The sequence below is a fragment of the Syngnathoides biaculeatus genome, chromosome 2, assembly GCF_019802595.1.
Source record: "Syngnathoides biaculeatus isolate LvHL_M chromosome 2, ASM1980259v1, whole genome shotgun sequence".
NCBI lineage: Eukaryota > Metazoa > Chordata > Actinopteri > Syngnathiformes > Syngnathidae > Syngnathoides > Syngnathoides biaculeatus.
Genome location: NC_084641.1, coordinates 1,997,058 through 2,023,312, shown reverse-complemented (window position 1 = coordinate 2,023,312; position 26,255 = coordinate 1,997,058). Strand labels below are relative to the sequence as shown.

The following is a 26,255-nucleotide window of genomic DNA, read 5'->3' as shown; positions in this document are numbered from 1 at the left end:
CTTTGGAATTGAAGGATTAATATTTGGGTAGTTACATAATTGTACAAATATATCAATTTGAGCATGTCCACCTTCTTACTGGTCAATTGATGTAAATACTCTCTTTGGTTAAATATATCTACATTTATTTTGTATCATACTGAAAGAGATGTAATACGTAGTTGGCATGAGACACAAACAACTCCACCGACAGTTCAGTAAACGTTTTCCATGTGTTTGTGATTTTGTGCAATGGTACAATAATGGTAAATAATATAAGTGTACCCGTAAAATTGTTATTGCTTTAAAGAAGTTCCCACCATTTCCTCAAAGCTGTCAGAAAAATATTCTTGATAAAACATATTTGTCTTCAAAAGTATATCACATTATCAGGCACAAACAATGTAATCCTCCAGAAATATATGCATTCAATACAGACACACACACACAATCACAATTTTTTTTCTCATCACAAACAAATGAAAAACATTATGGACACCAGCTGCCAGCTATGCATTTAAAAAATAACTTTGATATTAGACAACAAAACTATAAACAACAGTTTAAAGACAACCACATTCTGAAATGAATTTTACATACCAGAGCTTTACAAAACCCTTCAAATACAGAGTATTAAATATAGAATTTTGCCTCTACTGCATCTCTGATATGCGCTTCTTAGACAAAATGGAATATATTCATTACTTCATTACTTTGGCCTGCCCCTGTGAGTTCGCATTGTAGCAGTTCTTTTCAGTGCATAGTCATATACCTGTGGAATTTTATTAGCTACCCAAGTTTAAAAAATGTCAACTCACGCAAACATGAAAAATTTCACACTTTCCCCCTCCCCACCTCCTCTCACAGCACACACACACACACACACACACGCACACACGTCATCCAAAAATGATTAGGTTAAAGGGTTGAGGCCCAAGTTTGAGGTTCAGGGTTTATGTCGCCATCTCCTAGGCAATGGCATTCTCCAGTGGTTCCTTCTCATCTAACCTGGCATGAACGGCTTCACGAGCCGCTGCCAACTGCTCATTTTTCTTCAGCTCCCGCTGATATTTGGCCATGATGGCCGCATAGGCACAACCATATACCGCTGCAGCCAGCATCATCAGACAGACGATCCCACACACGACACCTGTGATGATCACTGTGGCGATAGCGTGGCGCAAGTTGACTGGTCTGTGCCTTTGCTTAGTCTCGCACTCTGGAATATTACCTCCTCCGCCCCCAAATCCCTCCCCCATAGCCATCGGGACATGGAGCGCGTGGCTTGAGGGATGAGCGTGGTTGCCATGGATGTGGCCTCGCAGGAGCCTCTCTGATTCCAGATGATGGATGTTGGCAAACAGGTAATGGTAACTTGTGGTCATGCAGGCGTGGAAGAGCTGGTAAGGGATCTTCTGCAGGTCTCTGTCCCGCATCTCTGTGGGCTGGGCGCAAAGCACCTCATCCACCATGCCACCTTGAGGGGAGAATCACCCATCATCAGCTATGTTATAATCATTTTGGCGTCACACTACACAGATGACATCAGTCATAGCTCAGCCTTAACCAGTTCATGGTCTTGACAGGCACTTTTAATTAATCTTGCCTATAATGTCTTTCTTGAATGGCCTATATGGGCGTGTTATGATTAACGATAGTACTTCAAAGGTCGCCCTATGTCGACCCTCTGAGTCAGACTTTTATTTGTCTCCTGCTGTCAGCACACATTTTTCCTTTCTCCCCGGGTAATCACTGGTCTTCTCGTAACCACACATTCTTGTTTCAAGGTCCATTGTTCCGTTTTGTGGCAATAGTAATTTACAGCCTTTAAACCAGCCAGGCTGTGGACTATCGCGTTCCCTGTGCAAAGGTTATTTTGTTATATACTGTAAATCTAATGGAGATTCCAGGATAGCTCCAACAATAACATGAACACATTTAACAGTGGAGAATTTGTATGAGTTCATGAAACTCTTGTGTTCCTAACATCACATGACTTCAGTTTCATTCAGAACTTTAAAAGTAGATCTACTAATTTATTAACAGTGGCAAGGAAGCATCATTCTACCACAGCAAACTCCCCCAAAATTTGGTGTAAATTTTACATCAACAGTATTGTTAAAAGACAACAGACTAAAGGTTAACGCGAACAAAGTACCGAAAGCACTGTAGTGTACTGTGATCCCCTCACTCTAAAACATTTCCCAAAAGTCACGATATGCTATTACTATATTTCGTTTCAGGCATCTCTTCTGAGGGACGTGAGGCCATCAGCATTTGTCCATTTTTCAAAGTATGTTGTTCCCTTGCCCGTGGCTTGCCAATTGACTGACATTGGAGCAGTGTTGCAAAATTGCCACTTGGCAAGATGTTTTTCTGTCCCCCAGCTACAATTTGACCCCAGTTTGACGAGCTGTATGGCCATCACACTGCTTCAACACAAAGTACAATATACGCTAGCCATTTATGTTGTATTGTATTTTGAAACACAATCTGATTTTGACAACCTCACACTGAAAGGTCTTCAACTACCCCCACTGATGAAAACAAAGCCAAGGAAAGTCTATACACTGGGCCGTGTCTGAACTCTAGCATCAACAAGAGTTTGTTTGAGCTGATGCTTCGTTGAGTGATAAAGCTTTACCAGTACCACCTTCATGTTGCAGAGCATCTTAATCTTCTGTTTAAAGAAGCTGGTACAGGTAAAGGTACATTGATGGTGAGTTCCAGTAGACCTGTACGGGTAGACTTTCCCTCGCTTTGTGCAAACGCCTTCTCTAAAAGCTGTGTGTTTTTATAAGTGGGGGTAGTAGCGGGCCTTCCGGTGCGTGGTTGTCAAGACCAGATCCTGTTTCAAAAATCTTGCCATGGATTGTGTGAACTGAACTACACGTTGGAGCTGTGTAAGGACTATTAATAAAGTTTCTCAAAGTGGGGATATAAACCCTTACTACCAGGCTGGACATTTACAGCACTGCTCTAATGTCAATTGGAGATCTGTGGGCAAGGGAATGATACATAGATATATATATATAGCGAAATATAGCAAAGCCAAAGTTGGAAATAATCACTTTAAGGTTACCCTCTACTTACAGATTGAATGACACACACACATACAGACATTTTTCTTTTTTTATATTGGATATGCTGCAACATCTTATGTAAGGCTTTGAAACAATTATACTATTCATGTGGGTTTAGACAATCCAATTGAGTTTTACCTTCTTTTGTTAAAACTGGCAATTCACATCAATAAAGTAATGTGTGTATTCTATTCATATAGAAACGACACTGTAATAAACCAAAACATTTTGCGTGCACGCACCTTTAAAGAGGTAGGTCTCAAGCCACAGTTTGAGACCTATTAGGTGACAGTCACATTTCCACGGATTGCCTCGTAGCGTCAGACTGTCCAGGTGGCCCAAGGCCTCCAGCAGGGACCGGTCCATTCGTGTTAGTCTGTTGTGGGCGAGCCCCAGGTGGCTCAGGTTCCTCAGAGTTTCTCCCATGGCTCCGGACAAACCCCACAGGCTTCATGAAGGGACAGTGAGAAAACAACATGATATCCAATAACCGTAATAATGACAATTCCATCCAATTGAGACGATTGTGGTGTCTAACCTGTTGTGTGAAAGGTCAAGGTGTGAAAGTGAGTGAATGGGTCCAAACAACCGCTTATCGAGCTCTCTCAGGCTGTTGGAGGCGAGACTGAGATGTTGCAGAGTTCTGAGCCCTAGCAGAGCAGTTGGGGAAACAGATGTTATGGAGTTATTCGATAGGTCGAGAACACGAACGAGGGGTATTTCTCGAAAAGCCATCGATCCCAGGCCTCTTATACGATTGTCTTGGAGATATAATTCTTGGGTGTCTGGATGTAATCGGCGGGGAATGTCATACAAGCCTCGACCCCGGCAGTCCACAGCTTTGGTGTTTGTGTTGCAGCTGCACTCTTTTGGACAGGCACGTGACAGCGATAGCAAGGAGAGAAGGCAACACACCAGTACCACTGCAGAGACAGACAATAGCGATTATGAATTAGACATCCAGAAGTGCAACCAGGCGATAAAAATAATTGGATCAAAGGACTTAAAAGCGCAATAGACACATCTTATACTGTAATTACATCAATCAAAAATAAAAGTTAAAACAAAGCATTGTATTTACCTAATGTATTCAATAGCGTTTTGGAATGTGTCCAAACTTTCTACTGTTTGGATGGTGCTACTGGCATTATAAATACCAAGTGTTTAAATAAATAAATAAATACATATAGATACTGTAGATAGATAGACAGACCGACAGACAGACTTTCCGGGTGCTTGTTGCATGAACGAAGACGCTTTCACATTTCTCACTGTACAATTATTGCCGTCCACACCACGTATTTGTTTGGATGTATGTCAAATTAATAATTTGAGTTTGGGGGGATTTTTTTTAATAAAAACAATAGTGTCTCATCAGTAAGTGGCCTTACTTTTATTTTCTTTTTAAACTTCAACAACACAAAAAAAAAAAAAAAAAAAAACGTATCTTATTTGCTAGCTATTTTTAGAGCAGGCAGCTATTGTGACCCTTGGGGGACACCATGTTGGTGACAAATATTTTAGAATATTCAAACTTTTGATTTCATCTGTTGGGATAACGACGTTGGTTATTATTCATCACTTTCTCCAGACACACTGATCTTCAACTCCCATCATAAAGCAAAGCGTGTCCAGGGCAGCGTGACAAGCTCAAAGTATTATTATGGTGTTAAACATAACATTAAATTGTTTTGTACATACTACTACTTTGAATGCAGCAAATGTCTGAGAAAGAAAAATAATGATGCTGACTCCCACCTCTCCAAGCTGGGCCCTCTGTGACGTCAAAATGTCGTAGTCTAACCCCTCACCCACTCGCTACCCACACACAAATCCATACTTAGCTGATATTGGGTGTCTGATTCCTTTTGAGTTGACTTCACATGTCCATTCCTCCTGGAACATCACAGCAGTATTTATAGCACAGGCTGAAGTAGCTTGAGACCAAATGTAATGCCGTTCTGGCCTAAGCCTGATAACGGAGCTAACTATTGAGTCTATTTACAGATTCTGAACTGATTGACACACCATGATTTCCTTTACGACCACAACAAATGTAAACATTGCAGTGAAATAAAGTTTAGGAGCCTCATCATTCATTTGTATCTCAGTTATACCGTTTAACCATGTTAACCTAACGGAATTCGAAGCACTCCAAGTCAAAACACTAAGGAACTGAATGAAGTCTAATTTGTGCTCACGTCCACAACATTCAACACAATCCCAAGTTCAGTGCAAGCATGACAATCACTGATAATCAAACACAATTAGGCTGTGTTGTGGTTTTTTAATCATTTTAACTCAAATTCTTCAATCAGTATGAATCAAAGTGCACCCTTAAACATCACAAACACTTGAATCGTGATTAACCTGTGAGGAACAAATATTTAGCATGATTCATACACATTCATGAACAAGCGTTTCCTTGAAAGAGTGCGGCAACGTGTGTTCTCCTTCCCCCTGTCACACTCGTCCGTCTATACGGAGTGCGTGCATGGCCATACATAAACGGCATCAACCTCAGTGGAGCATTGTAGCTCCAGAACAAGGTCAGCACTGGGGAATGGCTCTTTGCTCGGATGTGTCCCTCCAGCCCCAAGTAGCTGCATGCAGAGAGGCTTGCAACGATGGGCGCAAAAAGCCCACGGCAAGTGGCTACTGCTTGAGGTCAGCCTCGTTCCAACACATTAGCTTTTTGGAACAGGAAGTGATGAGAGGTGATGCAAAAATACAGCAACAAACCAAACAACGTCAGTTGGATTGCTGTTGTATTTCAACTCTTAAATCAGGGATGATTACGAACATTGGTAACTTCCTTGGGTCAGAAGAGCTATTTAAATCTAATCTATTAATCTTAGTGTAGAAGTAGTAAGGTTTGGCTGAATCAGATGACCGTTTTTCCAATATTGTGCGATCCCAACAGCCCACCTTCATGCACACATGCATAATTTTGAACTTAAATGTTAGGGAATTGCTGTCTTACCTCTCATATCTGCTAGTCGTCCTTTGGCCACTTGAAGTTATCCTTTTTTTTTCTTATCTACCCTTTTGGGTCCTACTGACTGACCCTTGTTCAGGATCCATTAGCTGTCGTTGAGGCTGATATGAGATGTCCTGAGTGTCATTTTGGTTTGCTAATATGGTCAATGAGTATTTACTGTTATTTTTTAAAGTTTTTAAACGAGGCAAGATGAGGCTTGGAAGCCTGTGTTGGTTTCAGAATCCTCAACACTGCCGTCAAGCATGAAACCCCATCAGAGGGACCGGATCAGAACACAGAGCTGACTGCCAGCCAGACAGCCAGTGTGGGAATCAATGAATCTCTCTCTCTCTCTCTCTCTCTCCTCTCTCTCTCTCTCTCTCTCTCTCTCTCTTTCTCTCTCTCTCTCTCTCTCTCTCTCTCTGTCTGTCTCTCAGACTTGCTCTGTCTCGCTCTCGCTCTCTTGTTCGCTCCCTTGCTCTCTCTCTTTTTCTCTCTCTCTTCCTCTCTCACTTGCCCGCAGCCTGTTTCTTTCTGTCTCTTTTATTTCCCATCATGCCATTTTTGTGCTTCATCATATTTTTTTCCTCTTCGCTTACTGTTGTCTTAATGTGTTTTTTTTTTTTGGATTCTGCTTGCCTGCTCAAGGTAAAGTGTCATACCCCAGCGGACAGCTGTGCCTCTTAAATCTTAAGGTCCACGTGCACTTTGATATTCATATCCGTTCCTATTTCTATGGCACAAGCTTAAAGTTGAATTTGGAGCCGAATACTCAAATAATTACATGCTGTGGAAGAAGACACTGAGAACATCCCCAACGTGGTGGCATCCGCTAATGCTAATGTGCATGAGACACGGGCAGAGGGGACAGCGGAACATGCTTCCAGCACAGTTAAAAAAAAAAAAAGGAAGCAAAACACACGAATGCACATATGCACATGTAGACAAGCACGATTTTAAGCTGCTGTGGTAAATCTACGTTGAATTTCTTTTGCTAAGCTCTCTTGAGCTCTTAGGTCACTTGAAGGCGAGGCAAAAATGGACAAAGGATGAAGCAGATTAATGAGGGAATATTTCCATGGTTATTATTATATTTAAACTGTCGGCATGACCTTGGATTTTGTCCTCTATGCTATTCGCCCTCTTGTTCATCCATATCCACATCCTATCTTTGGATGAATGGTTTTCCTTCACTCTGCCAAATAAAATTTAGGCCACATGCTTATGCAGTATGTTAGCAATTTCATTTGAGAGAATGACCCAGTCCCGCACTCAATTACCATACACATTAGAATACTTAAAAACGCAGTTGTTGTAGTATTTGTATGTTAAATGCCTGCGGATATTGTTGGTTATCCAGTTCATGGTGGACATACACAGAAACCAAAAGCATTTTTTTCAGAATCAGAGTCAGCTTTATTGAACAAATGTCGAAAAACACAAGAGAATTCTTTTTGGTTATTGGTGTGACTTGCACATTTTAAAATAATATAGACTCAATACCGTAGCGTCTCCAATAGGCGAACCATATCGAGACTCGGGTACTTTTGTATTCAGACCCAGAGTTACGATGAAATTGTTTTACGTGTGAATGTAATGATGAAGTATGGAAAAATGAAAGAGAAAAAGAATTTCATATTTTTCATTGTTAATGCATTGCCCCCTTTTATAACAACATATTTGATATGATTGCAATTTGCCCCTTGAAGGCTGTAAGAATCATAACATTAGAAGAATTGAGTTTTATTATTCCAATACAGTACTTAGCTTTTATAAAATCAACACAGGAATTCTAAAATTGAATCCAGTAACCTCTACATACATTTACTGTCCCCCTGCACCCTACCAAAAAAAGAAGACTTTCTCAAATTGTGCAAGATCCCATGAAAATCGCTGTGTTGGAAAAAATACGCACTGCTACGAGTAATACTCAGTTCTCACACCACTGCTTTGGCTTTGTATTGCATTTAGCTCCGCACTCACTCAAATATCTTCAGGTTTTACAATCCGCAGTAGAATTCCAATTAACTTTAGGCATTAAGCCTGTTGTCATCTCTTCCTGCCTAGGATTGTGCTGGGATGTTGCTAATGGGTGGATTTGGAGTGGATTTTATGACTCGCCAGCTCATAGCATAAGATTGGACTACCCCCACATGCTTAAATCATACAATGGGAAATGTATTTTTCTCCTAGAGTGAAGAAACGTGAGCATGACAGTTTTGTCCCTTTTGCACGGAGGTTCTAGAAAAGGTGTTTCATTCATTCATTTTGCACGAGAACTGATTGTTTCCCACCTTTCTTATTTTTGTTTCTCTCAGTCACTATTTTTTTTTTTTTTAGGTTGGTCAAATCATATACAGTAGTATCTGTTTTGGCATTATGATCTAGTCTCTCTTTCCATTGCCCAATGTCTTAAATTAGCTTTTCCTCTTGGGTTTTCCAAGTGGGTGTAAAACTGGTGGGCTGCTGAAAGGATCTGGCAAAGCTTATGATGAGATAATCTGCACCTGTTCCTCTGGGGCACAGCTAAAACAGGCCACAGCGGCACACCACTGCCCTTAACAATTGCACAAATATACAGAAGAGCGCGATAAGTTCCCCTTTCATCAAATGATGTATTTGAGCAGCTGAACGCTCATTACAAGGATAATTAATGTGACCTATAACCTGCAAAACTCATTTGAACTTTTTCGAGGGGGAAAATAAAAGTAAACAACTATAAAAAAAAATGTTGTTCCACAAAGATGCACACCCTATGATGACTTGGCGAGAGCTATGTTCAGAATTGACCAATCACATTCAAACTCATTTTAAATAGAGGTTTGCGCAGAGAACTTGATTCGTGATTAATCAGAGGCACTTTAAATGCTGACAGGTGTGTGCTGACTCCAGCTTTACACGAGTTTGTGATTGGCTAATCCTGAGCATGGCCATATGCCAGTTAAAAGAGGGTGTGCAACCCCATCATTTCAGTTGTTTATTTTCAGTTCCCCTTTTGAAAAGAGTGAAGATGTTTTGCAATTGAATTGTACAGTTTATAGGTTACATTTCTCATCATCATGTCTCATCTGGTCTTCTCTTCTGGTTTTCTCATCTCATCTGGTCTTTTTCCTAAGTATCACAAAATGTTGGTATATGAATGGGGTGTGTACACATTTAATAGTAGCCACTGTACAGCTTTTGATGCAAGAATGCAAGATGTCTTATTTCCTCCCTGCCTGGCATGGGAAGGCCTTGGGTTGAATTCCCATTCCCTTGCATGTGGATGTGGCAGACAAGAAGCACTTGTAATCACACTTGTAATAATTAATTCATAATTCACCTTGGGGAAATAGCACCCACACTGGGCACAAATAATATTTGCCTGCCATCAGGCTGTTTACTAAATTATTATGATTTGACAGCAAGATTAAATGGTCAACATTTATCAGTGCTGGCAGTCAATGGCCTATTAGCATCACCAAAAAATCAGCAGCTACCGTGTCAATAATTCAATCAAAGAATTATGATGAGACTAGCACATCATGTGTACTTCACATCATTTTTTGAGTGTACTACAACTGCTCTATTTGAGAAAGATGTTCATGTTGCAAGATTTTTTTTTAATGACGAGGCAACATGTCAGACGGGAGGAGAACAAAAACAGTCAAGGAACAGGATCTTTATTTTCCTCAGGTTTCTTTTAGACAATACCTTCCATCCATAATCTATTCTGCTATTCTATTTGCGTAGCACATATTCTGTTGACAGTTGTGTAAACTAGAGTCTGTCCCAAATGAGTTTGAGAGAAAACCATACTACACCTTGGATTGGTCAGCAGTCAAGATGAAAGACAGAAAAACATGCTTATGCACGTTCAAACCGAAAAAGATTAGGAACTGAGTCCGTGCTCTCGGTCAAATGAATCACCCGCGATTATTTTATTTTGAAAATGTAGTCAGCTCACCTCAATACGAATCCACAATATCAGTTATCAATATCGGTTTTGACCTTTTTTTTTTTCCTAGCAGAGTAACTGCATTTGGTGAGCTTGTAGGTGGATGCGATGAGAGAAGTTTAAGCAAAATGGTGAATATTAATTCTGAAAATGAGTATTGTAAATATATTTTTGCCTATTCTAAGATGACGTTGGCACTGTGGAAGAGAGATCAACTCCTCTGAGGAAGTAAAAAAACAAACAAACAAAACAAAACAAAAAAACAGAGCGACTGGATAGGCAATTTCACGTTTGTGCAGCGAGGCGTGGTCTGGTGTGAAAGGTCGTTCTGGTATGCCAGTAATCTATAGTCCCACATTTACATTAGGTGGAGGTGAATATATTCTGTGCTAATGAATACTTCCAAATACGTGACTACAATTTACCTTTTAATTTCTTGTTTATCTTCTTTCCTAGCCATGGTTGTGTTTTGAAGTCAGCGAAATTGTACAGGACCTTTTTCTGATGATCTCACTGGCAGCATTTTGTGCTTTTCAGCCGTTGGCATCCAAATGAAGCTAGACTTCTTTCAGAGGAAATTCTGGACAGCCAGCAGACAGGTACACAACCACAAATACACGTTACAAAGACAGGAATGAGTTGAAGGTATAGAGGGGAAAAAATGCAATAAATATTTCACTGGAGGCATTATTTTGAAGCGCAGTTGGATACAAATGTTATTGGAGGAGGGCGGGACAGGTACAAAATTATTTTGAGAATGCTTGTAAATCAAGTCAATTAACTGTGAAGAAAACGAACTTGTTGGGTATCCAAAGAACAACACTTCATTCTCTCATTAGTACTCTGGGCATTGGCTGTGAATGTTTCCTAAATGTGTTTTTCATTTGACTTTCAAGGGTTGTTAATCACTGCATGAAATGTAATTCTTTTAAAAGCATGATTTTACAAGATAATAAAAGCGAGCACCTGGCAAGCAATTTTGTGTTCTTCAGATTTCCTAATATTGTACATGCTTTGCTTTCCTTTCCTTCTTTCTTCTCACAGTGTGCTGCCCTCGATGGGAAATGCTCCATAAGTTGTGACGATGAGGTCTGTCAACTTTGTACCAACGTTACTTGTCACTTTCTCGTCAATCCACTTCAACGTGATTTTTGTTTTTTTGTCTTTTTTCCAACAGAACATTAACTGCTACCTCATTGACAACAACGGGTTCATTCTGGTGGCAGAGGACTATACTCTGGTTAGACACGCATACTGTACTGTATTTTGTATGGCGCCATTCAAGTTTTACACACGTCAAAATGCATATTTCGGATACATATGGTTGTTAACAAGATCATAACGTGTGTGTAGCAGAGAAGTTGTTTTGGTGTCCTGGCTTGCTTTTGGCGATGCAATCTGTCTTCCTTAGGGCACGGAATTTCGCCAACTTAAAAAAGTTAAAGAAATACATGAGACAAAGGCTTATTGGACTTTAAAGGGCCACTATCATCAAATGGATGATTTTTAGTATGTTATTAGTGACAGAAAGGCAGCCGGTATGGACCCATCGTTTTTTTTCGCCACAAAACATGACTTTGACGTGTATAGCTTTTTGTAACTTCCGCCATGAAAATCCTCTCGAGGGATTTGTCTTTTAGAAGAAACAGGAAGTGACGTACAGGGCAGTAGTGCACTCAAGCGGTCTCGTCTGTTTCTATTAGTTTTACCTCCAGGAAGGTAGCTCGTTGTTCCTTCGTGTTAGCCAAAATGCCGGCTTGTTGCATTGTCGGACATTGCTCGAACACTCGGGAGGATGGTTTTACCCTTCGTAAGTTTCCAAGAGACCCGGTTCGTCGTGAAAAATGGATTGCACAGGTGCAAAGGACGAGAGCTCCGTGGGTTCCAAATGACAGGTAGGTGTGTATAGAGCTACTAAAAAAAAACAATATTTGCGTGGACGTGGGGGATGTAATCCTTTCAGAACGAAACATAAGATCCGCGTCTGTAAGTCAGAGGTGCTAAATGTGTCGATGTGCCCGTCGGTGCCGTGTCCGCCGATCACGACTTCGGAGGTGGATCGGACAGTGAGGTGGTTTGGCCGTAATCCGCATATCATCTAAATGTGGCTCGAAACAATAGGGTAATATTGCCCTGGTCACTTCACTCGATTGTGAGATGTTCTCCTCTTTGAAAAGAGCTTCCGTGTCCCATACTAGGTGGGCGGAAGAGCCGAAGCCGTGGACCGCGGACGAGCACGACTTTGGCTAGGCTGGCTCATACATACTCTCTGGGAGTCTGTTGTTAGTTAGAAGTGATCCGCATATCATCGAAATATGGCTCAAAACAATGGAGTAATATTGCCCCGGTCACTTCACTCGGTTGTGAGATGTTCTCTTCTTCGAAAAGAGCTTCCGTGTCAGAAGGGGCTTGTTCGTCTCCCATTTTAGGGGCCACAACGTGTTTTCAATGGCGAATGTCTGGGGTGACATCACGGGCAGTAGATGCAGCCAATATGGCAACCACTTGGATGTCGAATAACACTTCCACAACTTTGCGCATGGATGACGCGCTCTCTGCTCATATTTATTTTTCCGTATAGACATTGAAGTGAATAATGTTATGTGTATTTTTCATTTCAATATCTATTTTAGAATATTTATAGGGATGACACTTTGGCTTTAAACTCCAGTGTCCAGGACAAATGTGAAAAGAAGAGAAGAAGAATGTGGATAATCTAGATTAAATGGGCATTTTAAATTATAAATATTGAAACAGCATGAAAAAGTAATCCAAGTTATTTAGCGAGTAAGCATCAAGTCAAAATACAAATAACAATTCTACAAACTCAGTATGTAGTATGTTTGAGCCAGTCATTTTAGAAATATGTGCTGCTTAGTATTATCACCCGCTTTAGACCGATACTGCCCCCAAGTGGTATACATAACGTAATAATGAAGATGGTAATGTACAGGTAGAGTAGGATATTTGGGTAAAATAGGCATCATTAAAACATACACTATCCTATTATATAAAACAGTTTTGTTTAATAAATAATCTCTGACTGAAACAAATCTACTCAATCATTTACCAATTGCTCTTGTTCTCTTTCGCTTTTTTTTTTGTATTCTCTCGATCCCTCAACCCAGCAGTTTTTTTCTTTTCAAGCCAACCAGTCAGGGTTGTTTCTGTTGGAGGTTGCTTCCTAAGAGGCAGCTTCTCCTTGCCTCCATTGCCGAAGCACTTACTCACGTGGTGTCTAGTTGGCATGGACATGCATCGAAATCCCTTTTTGTGAGAATCACCGATGTATAAATAAAGCTGGCTCGACTTGTCTCTGTCTTTCAGACAGGGAACTTTTTTGGAGAAGCCGAGGGAGCTGTAATGAGTAAGCTCCTGCAGATGGGCTCTTTCAAGAGGTAAGTCACATTTTTGTCTGTGCGTGCATGTTAGAAAATCCATCACGGCGCACAGACGGTCCACAGAATGAGAGAACGTCTCCAATGGCGCTGACAGCTCTTAACTCGCCCAATCACGTTGAGCTATTAAGTGTCGAACTCCGACCCTTTGCGCAGCTTTCTTGGTTTGGGGATTACCGCAAATCTTTTTGCTGAAATGAAGGAGAAACTGGAAATCTCAGGCACACCAAATTTGCACACATTCTCGGATACAAAGCCTGTTGTTGTAGAGATGGACAAAAAAAAAAAATATTACTGTAATTTGCTACACCTGTACAGTATGTTGCCTTGAGTTATTAATAACTGCATTACAGTATTAAGTGTGGCTGCCTTACTTTGCCGTCCCACACGCTAAAATAATATGTAAAGAAGGACCATTCCAATTATTATAGGAATGGACCTGAAATGCTGACATTACAAGTTGTCAACGAGGCCCGTGAGAGATTTCAAAAAATTTTTGTGGTTGGATGACAATGATTAGTTTCAAGTTGAGCATGATGTGATGTGTGAATAATATTGCTGGTAGATCTTAATGATAATGAAAGCAGTACTGTGTTAACCCTTTCCTACTATGTCCATGTGTGTAGAATCAGTGCGCTAATGTTTTGATTCAGTTTTGAGTCAGAATAATCCTCACTTTGAGTTCAACACAAGTTGGCAGTTTACAGCATTTGTCAGGATCAATTTAAGTTTTTGTTTTTCAGCCCAGTTTTCTGATTAAACGTGACGATCATTTCCGAATGCAAGCAATACAAAAGCCAAATTCATGGGAATTCTCAAAGGCTTGCAACATCTAAGATGTATGATATTATTCTGATGTATCGTATTTAAACATTCGTCTGCTGCTTACAACATAAAGGCACCTGGCTTAGTGCTAATTGGTTCCTGGTGACGTGTTGCAGTTGTGTCATTGGTACTGTGACTGAGGTTTTAATATGACCCGAGGCTGCGGATGGAACTGGTTTAACCGCAGAGATGTTTTTACATTCACGTATAAGGTGCATCATATAACCAGACCCAGAAGATTTTCTACTTCTCCAGCAGTTCAACTAGGTATGCGGTCGCTCAGTTTTTTCTTTCCATATCATTTGCATACCATGTCGTAAGCAGTATATAAGCCAGCTTTCTAACGGCTCTTATGAAAGCAGTAGCACTTTTTCCAAAATAAATGCACAAACCTTTGCCAATATTCTTTGTTTTTTAGATGTGATGTAGTCAGTGGATATAAAAAAAAAAGTCTACACACCCCTGTTCAAATGGCAGGTATTTATGATGTATAAAAATTATAATAAGAGAAATCAATTAAAAATGTATAATTTATCTGACTGATAACCTGTATAACTCAGTTGAGGAAAAAAAAAACATGGGCGATTTATTTGCACAAGTGTGCACACCCTCTTTCCAAAGTAAATGTTTTGATTACCGTGAATAGAAATGAATGGGACGGCACAGTGGTTCACCTGGAAATTGTTGGCCTCACAGTTCTGAGGTCCCGGGTTAAATCCCATAGCCCCCTCTGTGGAGTTTGCATTTTCTCCTCGTGCCTGCGTGAGTTTTCTCCGAGCACTCCGGTTTCCTCCCACATCCCAAAAACATGCAACATTAAATTGCCCATATGTGTGATTCTGAGTGCGGATGTTTGTCTTTATGTGCCCTGCGATTGGCTGGCAACCACGTCAGGGTGTACCCTGCCACCTGCCCGTTGACAGCTGGGATAGGCTCCAGCACTTCTGCAACCCCCGTGAGGAAGCAGCTAAAAAAAATGGTAGGATGGATGGATGGATGGATGGATGGATGGATGGATGGATGGAAAGAAATGAATGGCTAAGCATGTCTCCGTGATTGTATGTCTGTGTATGTCTGATCCACATTCATTAACCTCAGCGCAGACTTCTCACTCTGGGCATTTGATAAACCCTTAAATGCATCAATTGCCCTCCAACTATCTCCAAATTGTGGACACACAGCTTCCTCTATCACTTGAAGGATCTCTCAAGAACCCCCCCCCACCCCACCCCCTCACACCCACACGCCCTCATACCTACCCACTGATTGATCGTTTCTTGCCACTTTTGTCTTGTATTATGTGCAACGGTGAAGGTTGTGGTCAAATGACTGGCCTCCTTGACCTCACCTGAAAAGACCATCTTTAATAGTAAAGTTATGTGATCCAAAACGTCGATGAGTGACTTTATTATGATTGCATTGTCCTCATAAAAGTGGCATCGTTTTTTTTGTCTCTGCAGGGTGACTCTATATGACTACCAGGCTCTGTGCTGGGTGTATTCAGAAAGTAGTGACAGTGGACACATGCTGCTGGATGTGAGTATATTCCTGGTCCTGGATGACTAACCTCTTTGTTTACGATCTCTGGGTTAAGCTCCATCAAGACATGAAATTGCAATTTTTGCAGTGAGGCCATCTACTATACTTATTGTTCTTCTCCCCTTCAGCCTTACTTTGCCTTCCTCTCAGCTGCGAAGTGGCTCCTTACCGAGCTTGTCATGTAAGACTTGTGATGTGGGAGTGCGTTCTCTGGTTGGAATTGAAATCCTCTTAAAGTTGTCTTTTGTTTGGGGATTCGCATCGCATTTATGTGTTTTTGCGTACCATTTGTGTATTTGTTTGTCAGCTTCTGCTCATTGCATGTCGACGTGGTCGTCGCTGCCTGCTGTGCCCTATAGCCAGCGCATGCCTGTGATGCCACGCTGTGGTGGCAGAATGTTCTGGGTGGTTTGTTGTCACCACAGTGCATCTTGGCAAGAGTGAGCAGTCAGTGTGAATTTTATGCTGTCTGTGTTTTTCATTAAAATGTCAACTTCCATCAATGTTCCACTTTCTTTTAATGTGAAGAATGTTCCCTGGATGTTCTTTTTCCCCTTGACTTGCACTTTAAACTTTATTTATAATTGATAAATATTTACCTAATCACTTGCAAAAATGTTGAAAATGGACAAAATTTAGACTGATAACTGCTCTTCATACTGTTACAGAATGTGTTGAATTACATTCATCGTGTAATATTACAGCCAGTCTATCTTCATTAAATAGATTTTTGGTTGAGTTCAACCTGTACAGCTGGTGGCAGTCTGACGTCACTACAAAAGGTAAGGGCACACACACACACACACACACACACACACAACACACACACACACACACCACACACACACACACACACACACACACACACACACACACACACAAACGCTTTTACTTGGGCTTGTTTTATTCATGATATTTTTAATGAGAAAAAAATAACTCTGTCTGTGACTGACACTCATCAACAATATTTGGAGAAAATTAATTGAAAACATCTGATCCTGTAAAATGCAATACTTTTAAACATTGCTTAAATGTCCTTCATAAAAAAAAATAACTTAGTTTTTATGATCAAGTCTCAAAACGAAGTCTTTTTTTTGGAGGTGATCATAGCAAAATGTTCTTGAACTAAGGAGCTCAGCTTTGAATGAATGAGTGAAGGAATGAATGATCAAATAAATAAGTCATTAAATGCTGGCATTTAGACAAAACATTGCATTTTTACTGTACTGCTGGTTTCCATCTTATATGAAAGATAAATAAAGAAATAAATCAAGATCTGTACTTTATGAGAAATATAAACACGAACATTTCTCTTTCAAATTAAGCATTAATAACAACTATTTTTCCATCTGGAAAGGCCTACCCACAGACCAAAATGTAAACTGATCCAAAAACTGTTTGAACAAAAGTCACTGAGCAAAGACTTTGACTGTTTGACTGCATTTACGTCAGTTTGACCACGGAAAAACAGAACAGAAGAGGCATGAATCCAAAAGGCAAAAATAAAAGCGGCAAAAAACATGAGATTGCCCCAAGCGACCTCAGCCGTGGTATGCATCTGTCAGCACATGTTTTTTTTTTCAATCTGGATGTCCAAAAAGAATTGCCTAGGTGATGTACCAAACTGTGCATTGCATTGGAACTTGTGGTGAGCACTATCTTACTATGGAGTATACTCATGTATGCGTTTTATTTTCTTTGTTAGCTTCAATTTTCTTCACACGTACACATTTGATTTGATCCTTTCGACATTTGAAACATTGTGACGGCCGATAATTTAGGGTATAGTGAATACTGAAAGCCAGTCTGGAAATAAAGCTCAGTTATGAATGGTGATATTTTTTGTTTGGATGAGAGAGAGAGGGAATAAAGTCAATACTTTCCTCACAGGCTCTTATCGCGAAGAAGGGAAGCTGAGCACTTCTGTTTCCCGAACAGCCCGGGACAATTTCACAGCTGGCTGCCCTCAGGTCTTAGCAGCGGTCTCCAGCTTCTTACAATGCACACATAGACCCGTGACACCCAGATGACACGCACCCATATAAAGCAGCTTGAATTAAATGCCACACACTGATACACATGGGCCTTGTACACACACATGCACATATTAATGGTCAACAATTAAAGGAAACCATTTAAATTACAAACGTAATCCACCTTCCCTCAAAGGCTTGCCTAAGAAAAATATGTTAAGAGTTTATGGGAGGAAGCCACTTAATGTTTCAATGTTTATTTTTGGCATGCAAAGTAGGATTAGCTGCTGCTTTGATGAGGCCGCCTTGAAACATTGACCCGGAAAGAACATTTGAAAAAACATTTTACACTGTAACTTGCTTTCAGACCTCTGGGTGGCAGGAGAGTTCAACATGTAGTCATCCGAATTTGGGTTCACGTTGTCTGTACATGTTCTAAACAACTCTTACTTCACAAATGCTGTTTTCTCTCAAGCGTGTATATTTACTAGGATGTGGTGTGTCTGACTATTTGCTCGCATTCTATTTGCACAACTATTTTGGCAGTTCAGGTTCCAGGAACTCCTCGCAAAGTGCTTTGCTTCGTTCTCTTTTTCTCATACCCTCATCCATCTCCTCCTCTCACCTTTTTCTCTTTCAGCTCAGAGGATGGGCCGAACCATGCAGGTCCCATGTGACACCGAGTACCCGGCTTTTGTCTCAGAGAGGACCATCAAAGAAAACACAGGAAACGTCAACTGTGACAGCTGCATCAAGTACGCCAGACACTCCAAAGAACGCTTGAACGTGCATTCTCGTGAACACTCTCTCGAGGAGTGATTCCCAACAAGGCCGCTGTGGTGTGCCATGAAAGATAGTCAATGGTGCCTTAATTGTAATCATTATTAGTTATAACTTGAAAATATATAATTCATCTTTCCATAATGACAGACAGAACTTGTACTTCCATTAGATGGCAGAATGTTCAGTAAACCTTTACATTCACACAAGGTTAACGAGGTAAACAGTTCCAAAGTTCACACTATGTAAGATAATTTGTGAATAAATCAAGACGAGATCATGAATATTTCATTTTGTGACTATTTTGCTTCAAAATTGGTGCCATGCTGGTTGGGAAACACTGGTTCTAAAGCAGCAACAGTCAGTATGTACCATAAGGTCTTCCAAAATTCCAGAAATGTCAGGAGGCCTCTGAGATCTCATTAGAACGAATTCCCACATATATATATTTATTTTTTATTTTTTAATGTATTATCCAAATAAGTCATTTGTCTGGTAACACATGCTTGCAGTTTGATATGCGAGGCATTTTGAGAGGGGAATAGAGAGGTGGGAAAAAAGGCTTCCTTTTAAAAATGGGAAAATGAGTGTGGTCCCCATTAACAATTTGCGCTTTTCTGTCAGGCAATTGTGGGGTGTTTTCCGGAACCCTCCGACGGGGCCTTCATTGCTCCCAGCTGTGGAGCTGCCAGAGAACTATGCATGTGTGGAGTCCTCATGCATCTCTTTATACAATCTCACTGCAGGGATGCATCCATAAAAATAAAAAGTAAAAAGTTCTAACAGATACTATCAAGGGGGAAATTCATTTACCAATGATATGTTTATTGTTTGTGCAACACTTGTATCATCTGGGTTATATCATACAACCTGCTGATGTGTCGAAAAAGGAGCCAATGAGTTCCTTATTAGTTTGAGTCAGCCACAGGATTCCAACGCTCACGTAAAATATTCTATCACGTAAACTGTTTTTACACGGTATAAGCAACACTATCAGAGGTATTGGTCTGTATATTTATCATTATTATTATTATTTTTTTTACGGTCGTGGTTGGATTTGAGGTAACTAAAATATTAGACAGTTCCCATCATAATACGACAGTGCAGTTGTACAACCGATGTACTAAACATGAATAAACATATATGTGAATGTCTCTCTGACAGTGTCAACCAAAACTGAAGATAATTATCTTTGTTAAGGAAAAACATTTGAGTTAATTGGTCATTTTGACACATCAAATTGGAAATTTATTAGTCGATATCTTTAACTGAAACTCGTCAGCCAATTGGAAAAGGGATGGCAGTGGAGCAGATGAAATGATAGGGTTGAGGAGTTATGTTCAGAAATAATCATGTTAGAATGCCTTAATCTGATTTGAAGGCATTTTTTTTTTTTTTTTTGGGACAACACCAGAATGTTTTCCAAAAAGTCTCCTCAGTCCACTTTATTGAATATTCTAAAAAGTCTTGCCAATCATTCAAATATTTTTTTTTTTCTTCCCAAACGTAACATCTCTTTTTGGTCAGCTCTGATTTTGGTATCAGAACTCTGTCATTGATACCATATTTGCCCAGTCTTTTCCTTATTGTTTAGTCACAAATTTTGACCTTAACCGAGGAAAGGGAGGCATGCACTTGTTTAGATGTCATCCTTGGTTACTTGGTCTTGGGTTAAGGTCCACCAACTTATTCATTTGTGGATCGGTCTCCTCAATGGATCGCACTGTATTCCACTAGTGTCCTAAAGAAATGGCTTTTTCTTAACAGGCCGGGCCATTACTTTTTTATTTAAAGGCCCAAAAAGCTTTGACTATTTTTTTTCGTGTCTTTTTAATAAATAAAATCACCATACATTATGTTTACTTAGTTATCTGACACAGATTACATAGTTACAAAGACTAACTTGAGTAAAAAATCTACAGTGTTCTACAAATTTATGAAAGCAGCAACCAATTTAAGATGTATGCCACGGCTGCTCGAAATTAAGAGTAGTGGTAATCACCCCAATTTAAAAAAAAAAAAGTATTTTTCTATCATGATTAAGATAGTGGTATAAAGAAGCTATTTAACCGAAGCAATATTTTGTATGATCACAATGTAATTAATATTCATTTCAGATGTAGTTTTAAAAAAAAACAAAATTGTAAAGCAAGTTATCATATAAATCACTATAATATTATATCTTGATTATAACTATCGACAATCTTGTATCAATTTAAAAATATAATTAAATGATTAGATCTATTTGTTAAGCTCTTTATCCGTGGTTTCAACAGCCGGACCGTAGAAAACTAATGGGGGTTCTGCTGCTCGTTGCATCCTTTTGCTCTGACTTCTACTGCTATTTCAACGTGAATTTCTTGACCACGAACCAATTTTGCTGGTGTGTCCAAAAAAAATGTGTCTCTATGTTATTATTTCATGGTAATGTTTCAAGTGTTTGAACTACCAAGAATCACACCCAGAAAAACCTCACTGAATTAATGTTTTGAACCGCATACAGTAATAATGATCCTATTTCTCAACTATGATGACAGATGAAAACCACACATGGAATTGGAAAATATTAACCCACAGTCTCATTAAGTTAAAAGTGAGCAAAGGAGGTGCATTACATTATTCTTGGTCCATAACAAAGTACGCAAACCTAATAGCATTTTCACTCTCATTATCATAGTCTTAACCTGAAATGTTGTTCTGTATTAACAGACGGGGTTTTTTTTTCATTGTTGTTGTTTTTCACCTCCTACTAAGTATGCAAGACTGCACTTTTTTTTGTTTTGTTTTTTGTTCAAACAGAACAAGGCTTTACACCTTTAATATGTGTGTGCACGCACAGACATGCGAATGGGGTGCTGCTGTGGGTACGATATGTTCAAGGTCATTGGCCGAACAGTCGGCGAATGTTTTCCTCCAAAAGCAGCGGACTAAATATCAGCGTGTCCTGTTCACAATGAGTGTGACAGGCTTGGCCTGCATGGCGGCTTTGGTCTGCCACAGTGCGATGACTGTTTCAAAGTGTGGTGCAATTCCGCAAGTGAATGCTGCTTGCGGTTGGTCAAAATGCCCATGCAATTAAATTAGGAGAATGTTCATGTAGTTATTAAGTAATTTTTGCTCCCAGCTGCTAGTTCAATTCAATTCTGTTTTATTTACAGTCAGACACAATAAAAATAACCATGACAGTTTTTTTTTTCTTTTTTTTTTAACTAGAGAGGTTTCTGAAGGAAGAAACATTGAGCCTTGTGGGTAGGACATGGAATCAACACGTCAGGGTGAATGAGAGATGAGATAGAAAAATGAAGATATGTAACCGGCAATATGCAAATCGAATCGGTACTGGGAGGAGTAATAGTAGTAGTGATAGTGATTTGAGTTCAGTAACCTGATGAAGTCCAAGAGTTGTATTTAAAAAAAAAATCTGCCTTGATGAAGACAATATTTCTTGAATAAGATATGAAAGGGAATGTATGATGCAGTGCACTCCTTCAGCTCAAACACTGAGCAATATTATCTTTCAAAGAATATATTTACATCTTGTTTTTTTCATATTAGTGGTTCTCATTGTCTCTAATAAAACGTCCTTTGTGACTTCAGTAACTCAACCTGCCAGAGAGAAAGATGAGAGGGAGACCCTAAGAGATAAAGGGGAAAAAAAGACACAGACAGAAGAGATCATCTGTCTGGCTTCTCTTCTTTGTGAAATTTACCATAAACTGTTGGCTTGGGTGCTGGGGCGAGCCGGCCAGACAGTAAGCGGGAGTCATGACACTATGAACAAGTGGTTCCCCTTTGTCTACTTCAGCATGTTTTATATTGGGCAACACTTCATTGAAGCGCACCTTGGATTGCGTACAAGAGAAAAATTGAAGAGGACAAATTGAGGAGGATGACATGTGTTGTCTTTATGTGTTGATTGACATCTGGCGATGAGTTTTGATGGGAAGCCAGCGGAGTTTCTTCAACGCCAGAGATTTCTAACGCAAAACTGTAGACTTGTATTTTTTCACTGTGATCTCTGTCTACCAATGTCAATATCTATTCTGACGGATTTGCATCTGGCTCTGATTGGCAGGTCTTTTGTGATTCAGCAGATCCCCAGCAGTAATCTCTTCATGGTGGTGGTGGACAATAAGTGCGATTGCAGCATGTTTGATCCAATCACCATGGATCCTGTTGAAATTATGTATATCCTTTACTGAGAACAGCCTGGGCTGTGGGTCAAATGCAGGACAGGATTCTATGCCAATGATGGGTGTTCACTCATTTAACACAAAGACTGATAATATTTTAAAGGTTCACTGTCATGAATAATAAGTGTTAATTTGTAAATGTCCAATTTCCCAAAATATTAGCAGCCGAAGTGTTGTCATTTTCACAATTTTTTCTGCAGTACCGTCTGTAATTGACCCCTCCGTACAGGGCACTTAAGCACGCCTCCTGAAGTGACGTCACGCCACGTGCGCTGACGTAAGACAAACAGTTAAAATGGCAAATACAATACAATACATTCTGAACTGAGACAGACTCCATGCTTCTGATTTCATTCAAATCAACGATATATTATAGATTCTAAATACAATACATTCTTAACTGAGAGAGACGCCATGCTTCTGATTTCATTAAATCATTTACACGTAGCAATGTTATGCTAGCGGAAAACGCCTCATTCATTTATACGAGACGTGTATTAAAAATCAAATTTAGGGCATATCTTCGTGCAAACACAGTCTGGTTAAGCTTCGGCCGCGAGCCAGCCAGAAATCAATACATTTGTGCAGTCCGATCATCACTAAATATCGCTCAACAAAGAATAAGTGTGTCAATCGTTCACACGTAGCGGTGTTATGCTAGCGGAGAACGTCTCATTCATTTATACAAGACGTGTATTAAAAATCTAATTTAGGGCATATCTTCGTGCAAACACAGTCTGGTTAAGCTCCGGCCGCGAGCCAGCAAGAAATCAATACGTTTGTGCAGTCCGATCATCGCTAAATATCGCTCAACAAAGGATAAGTGTGTCAATCGTTCACACGCAGCAGTGTTCTGCTAGCGAAGAACTTCGAATTCATTTATACGAGACATGTATTGAAAACCAAATATAGGGCATACCTTCGTGCAAACATATGTGTTCCGGTTGATATTAGATGGATTTAGTTGATGATGCAGTGTTCCACAAAGTTTGATCCATCCGAGGCATTTTTCGTACTGGGTCTTCGGTTTTGGAAAGGGTACGAATCGAACTCCACCAACTAGCCTTTCAGGATACCTGTCGTCACTATTACAAAGTCCGTGACTACACCTCTTAACCATATTTTTTGTTAAATAACCCAAATACGTGATAAAACGCTAACTAAACCTATACTGGACCATGCAATGTTGTCTTGAGAAAATGACGGGAGCAAAAACGGGCTTTGGTTTATGCAGATCTCTGGCCTCTGATTGGTCAGTGACGCGGATTGCGCAATATCCACGGAGGGGTCAATTGTTTTAGGGGCATAAAAACAAATCTAACTTTTCATTATTATGCAGATGACTGTTCTTAGTATGTCAGCTGTGCTCTCAGAATTTGCATTTCTCACCATTAAGTATTGATGTTAAATGACTTAAGCTCTAGTATGAAATTTTTTTCCCCCTGACAACAATAAAACTCAATTAGAGAAGCTTTATGGCCAATGTGTAGTACAATTTACCCTTTCTCTCTCTCTCTCTCTCTCTCTCTCTCTCTCTCTCTCTCTCTCTCTCTCTCGCTCTCTCCCTCTCCCTCACTCACTCTCAAAAAGTTTCTGAATGAGGCTCTGCGCTTGACCAAACATGGTTGAACCAACCATGTTCTTGGCCTGCTACTATCATTATCATCCTCTAAAAGCTTGATTCACTGGATGCTGTTTTACTGTATGTTGTATGGTGTTTGTACTCGGCATCAACATGAAAGAAACTCCCGAGCGTTATTGTCTTTTTATCCCTGGTGATGACACTTGACTGAATGTCGGGAAATGCTAATGTACTCTTTTCTGTCCTATCACCAAATGAAATCAGGCAAGACTTTGGAGAGTCAAAAAGCTTGACCTGTAGTGACTTCTTCATCTTAATGCCTTTGAACAAACTGAAGTTGGTACAGCTACAGGTTCCCTGTCAGATGTATTTATTGGATCAGGCTTTTGTTGGTGCTGAATTTCATTGCAGCCCTTTAAATAGACCTTGCCTGTCTGCTGTTTGAGTTTGGGGTTTTTAACATTGCGTTAAGGAGCAGTGAAATGGCCATAAAGCATCTCAAACTGGTGCTAAACTAAAAATACTAAAAAAAAATGTAGTTGCTGGAATTAAAGGACTGATATCAATTTCAAAATTGCAATACCTGAACTGTTAAATGCTGATGGCCTCACGTCTGTCTAACATGAAATAGAGAAAAGAAGTGCAAACAAACTTTTGGGACACATTTTAATCCAGAAAACAATCACTATTTACCACCTTAACCTTTCCTTCACATAACGAATCTCTGAAGTGTGAGAGACTTAAGATGCAAAAGGACCGGAGGCGTCCAGATACCTGTCACCCGTTCCACCCAGAGGTATTTCCACACTCGAAGAAACCTCTGCATGTTCTGTTCTCAGCTGAGCCAGCATGTGGGTCATATTAAAATGTTTCATATCTGTTATACATCATCTTGTTTGGCTCACTTCTTTCTGCAGGAGAACTCAATGGAGTGTGGAGGAGCTCACACTCTCACGTCATCCTTTTCTGCAACACTGCTCAGCCTCCTCCTTGCACTTTTCCCAAGGTGACCAGAGCTGGCTGAATCTATCTATCCATCCATCCATCCATCGATCCAGAACCTTCTATCAGATCCATTTGGCATGTAAAACTATCACAAAGAAGTCACGCACACAAACAAAAAAAAACAAAAACATCTGAACCCCGCCACCAAAACACTCCTAGAGCTCCAATTCTAGCTTCTTTCGCCACCTTTTCCTGAGTTATCTCCTGACGACACGTATTCAGGAAAGGACTGAAAGCTCCAAATGTACTGTGATCAGTCAGGTGCTATAGCAATATGACACGCAACAAGAACTTGTTTTTTTTTTTCGGGTTGTTCAGATTTTTGCGTGATGAGAAAGTGGTCTCAGAGGTGGGCATTCAAGTATTCAAGTCACGGACTACCCACTAGCTGCAGACTGGTGCACTTTCTTCTCTAAATGACTTGTCATTGATATTTAACATACTGAATATTTAAAAACAATGACTATAAAACAACTGTATATTTGGCTGAGATTTCAAAACAAAAATGTTTCAGCCGCTTACATTTTAAAAAGAAAAATCCACTTCTCCGTTTTGTTTGTGTTCTCTCTGTACAGTATTGAAAGAGTTTATTATTTAATTTACAAGTGGCAACCATAAACTGTGACTATGACATTTTGAGTCCTCTGTTGTGAGTAGTTGTTCAAGTTTAAGCTTTGCCTTATTCTGCGATATTGGTCCTGTTTGTGTACTTTTTCAAAATAAAATCATGTATAAAAGCGCATAAAGAGCTTTCCTGAAGTTTGTCTTTCCAGATTCCAGACAGGTTTTTTTTCTTGTTTCTTCGAGTTTCGTTCTGCATGTGAGCAGAAATTTGGCAGTTGTGCGTGTAGATCTGTTATTGAACCCGTCTGTCCTCTGGTGTACACTATACACTTTTGACCGAGAATCTTTTCACTGACAATGAGATGCATAAAATCCACGAGCTATTGGATTCAACACATCTGCTCACGTTCATCATAT

The 26,255-nt window shown here is 39.9% G+C and overlaps 2 protein-coding genes across 3 annotated transcripts in view; one reads left to right on the top strand and one right to left on the bottom strand.

Annotated features, from left to right (window-relative positions):
• The window catches only part of cacna2d3a (calcium channel, voltage-dependent, alpha 2/delta subunit 3a), a 101,390-nt gene extending 75,426 nt beyond the window's left edge, over nucleotides 1-25,964 (top strand). The window contains exons 26-36 of one of the 2 annotated variants that reach the window (XM_061812428.1): nucleotides 10,517-10,578; nucleotides 11,024-11,068; nucleotides 11,157-11,219; nucleotides 13,307-13,377; nucleotides 15,663-15,738; nucleotides 15,870-15,922; nucleotides 16,468-16,523; nucleotides 18,355-18,469; nucleotides 22,570-22,682; nucleotides 24,983-25,065; nucleotides 25,187-25,964. In XM_061812428.1, the coding sequence (XP_061668412.1) occupies nucleotides 10,517-10,578; nucleotides 11,024-11,068; nucleotides 11,157-11,219; nucleotides 13,307-13,377; nucleotides 15,663-15,738; nucleotides 15,870-15,922; nucleotides 16,468-16,523; nucleotides 18,355-18,469; nucleotides 22,570-22,682; nucleotides 24,983-25,065; nucleotides 25,187-25,279 (830 nt within the window). In that variant the 3' untranslated portion in view covers nucleotides 25,280-25,964. Of the gene's footprint in view, nucleotides 1-10,516; nucleotides 10,579-11,023; nucleotides 11,069-11,156; nucleotides 11,220-13,306; nucleotides 13,378-15,662; nucleotides 15,739-15,869; nucleotides 15,923-16,467; nucleotides 16,524-18,354; nucleotides 18,470-22,569; nucleotides 22,683-24,982; nucleotides 25,066-25,186 lie in introns of those variants that run through there. The other variant, XM_061812419.1, reaches the window with a different exon arrangement.
• On the bottom strand, nucleotides 948-3,839 carry LOC133496628 (leucine-rich repeat and transmembrane domain-containing protein 1). The gene is made up of 3 exons (XM_061812437.1): nucleotides 3,601-3,839; nucleotides 3,305-3,510; nucleotides 948-1,456 (listed from the first exon to the last, which is right to left on the bottom strand). Exons 1-3 carry the CDS (start codon nucleotides 3,795-3,797, stop codon nucleotides 948-950), a joined length of 912 nt encoding a protein of 303 aa, XP_061668421.1. The 5' UTR covers nucleotides 3,798-3,839.
• Nucleotides 25,965-26,255: the final 291 nt, after the last annotated feature.

Coding starts and splice junctions, on each gene's coding strand:
- LOC133496628 (XM_061812437.1), bottom strand. CDS start 3,797: ATGGCTTTTCGAGAAATACCCCTCGTTCGTGTTCTCGACCTATCGAAT. Junction 3,511..3,600: donor CTTGACCTTTCACACAACAG/GTTAGACACCAC, acceptor CCCTTCATGAAG/CCTGTGGGGTTTGTCCGGAG. Junction 1,457..3,304: donor TGAGACCTACCTCTTTAAAG/GTGCGTGCACGC, acceptor TCTCCCCTCAAG/GTGGCATGGTGGATGAGGTG.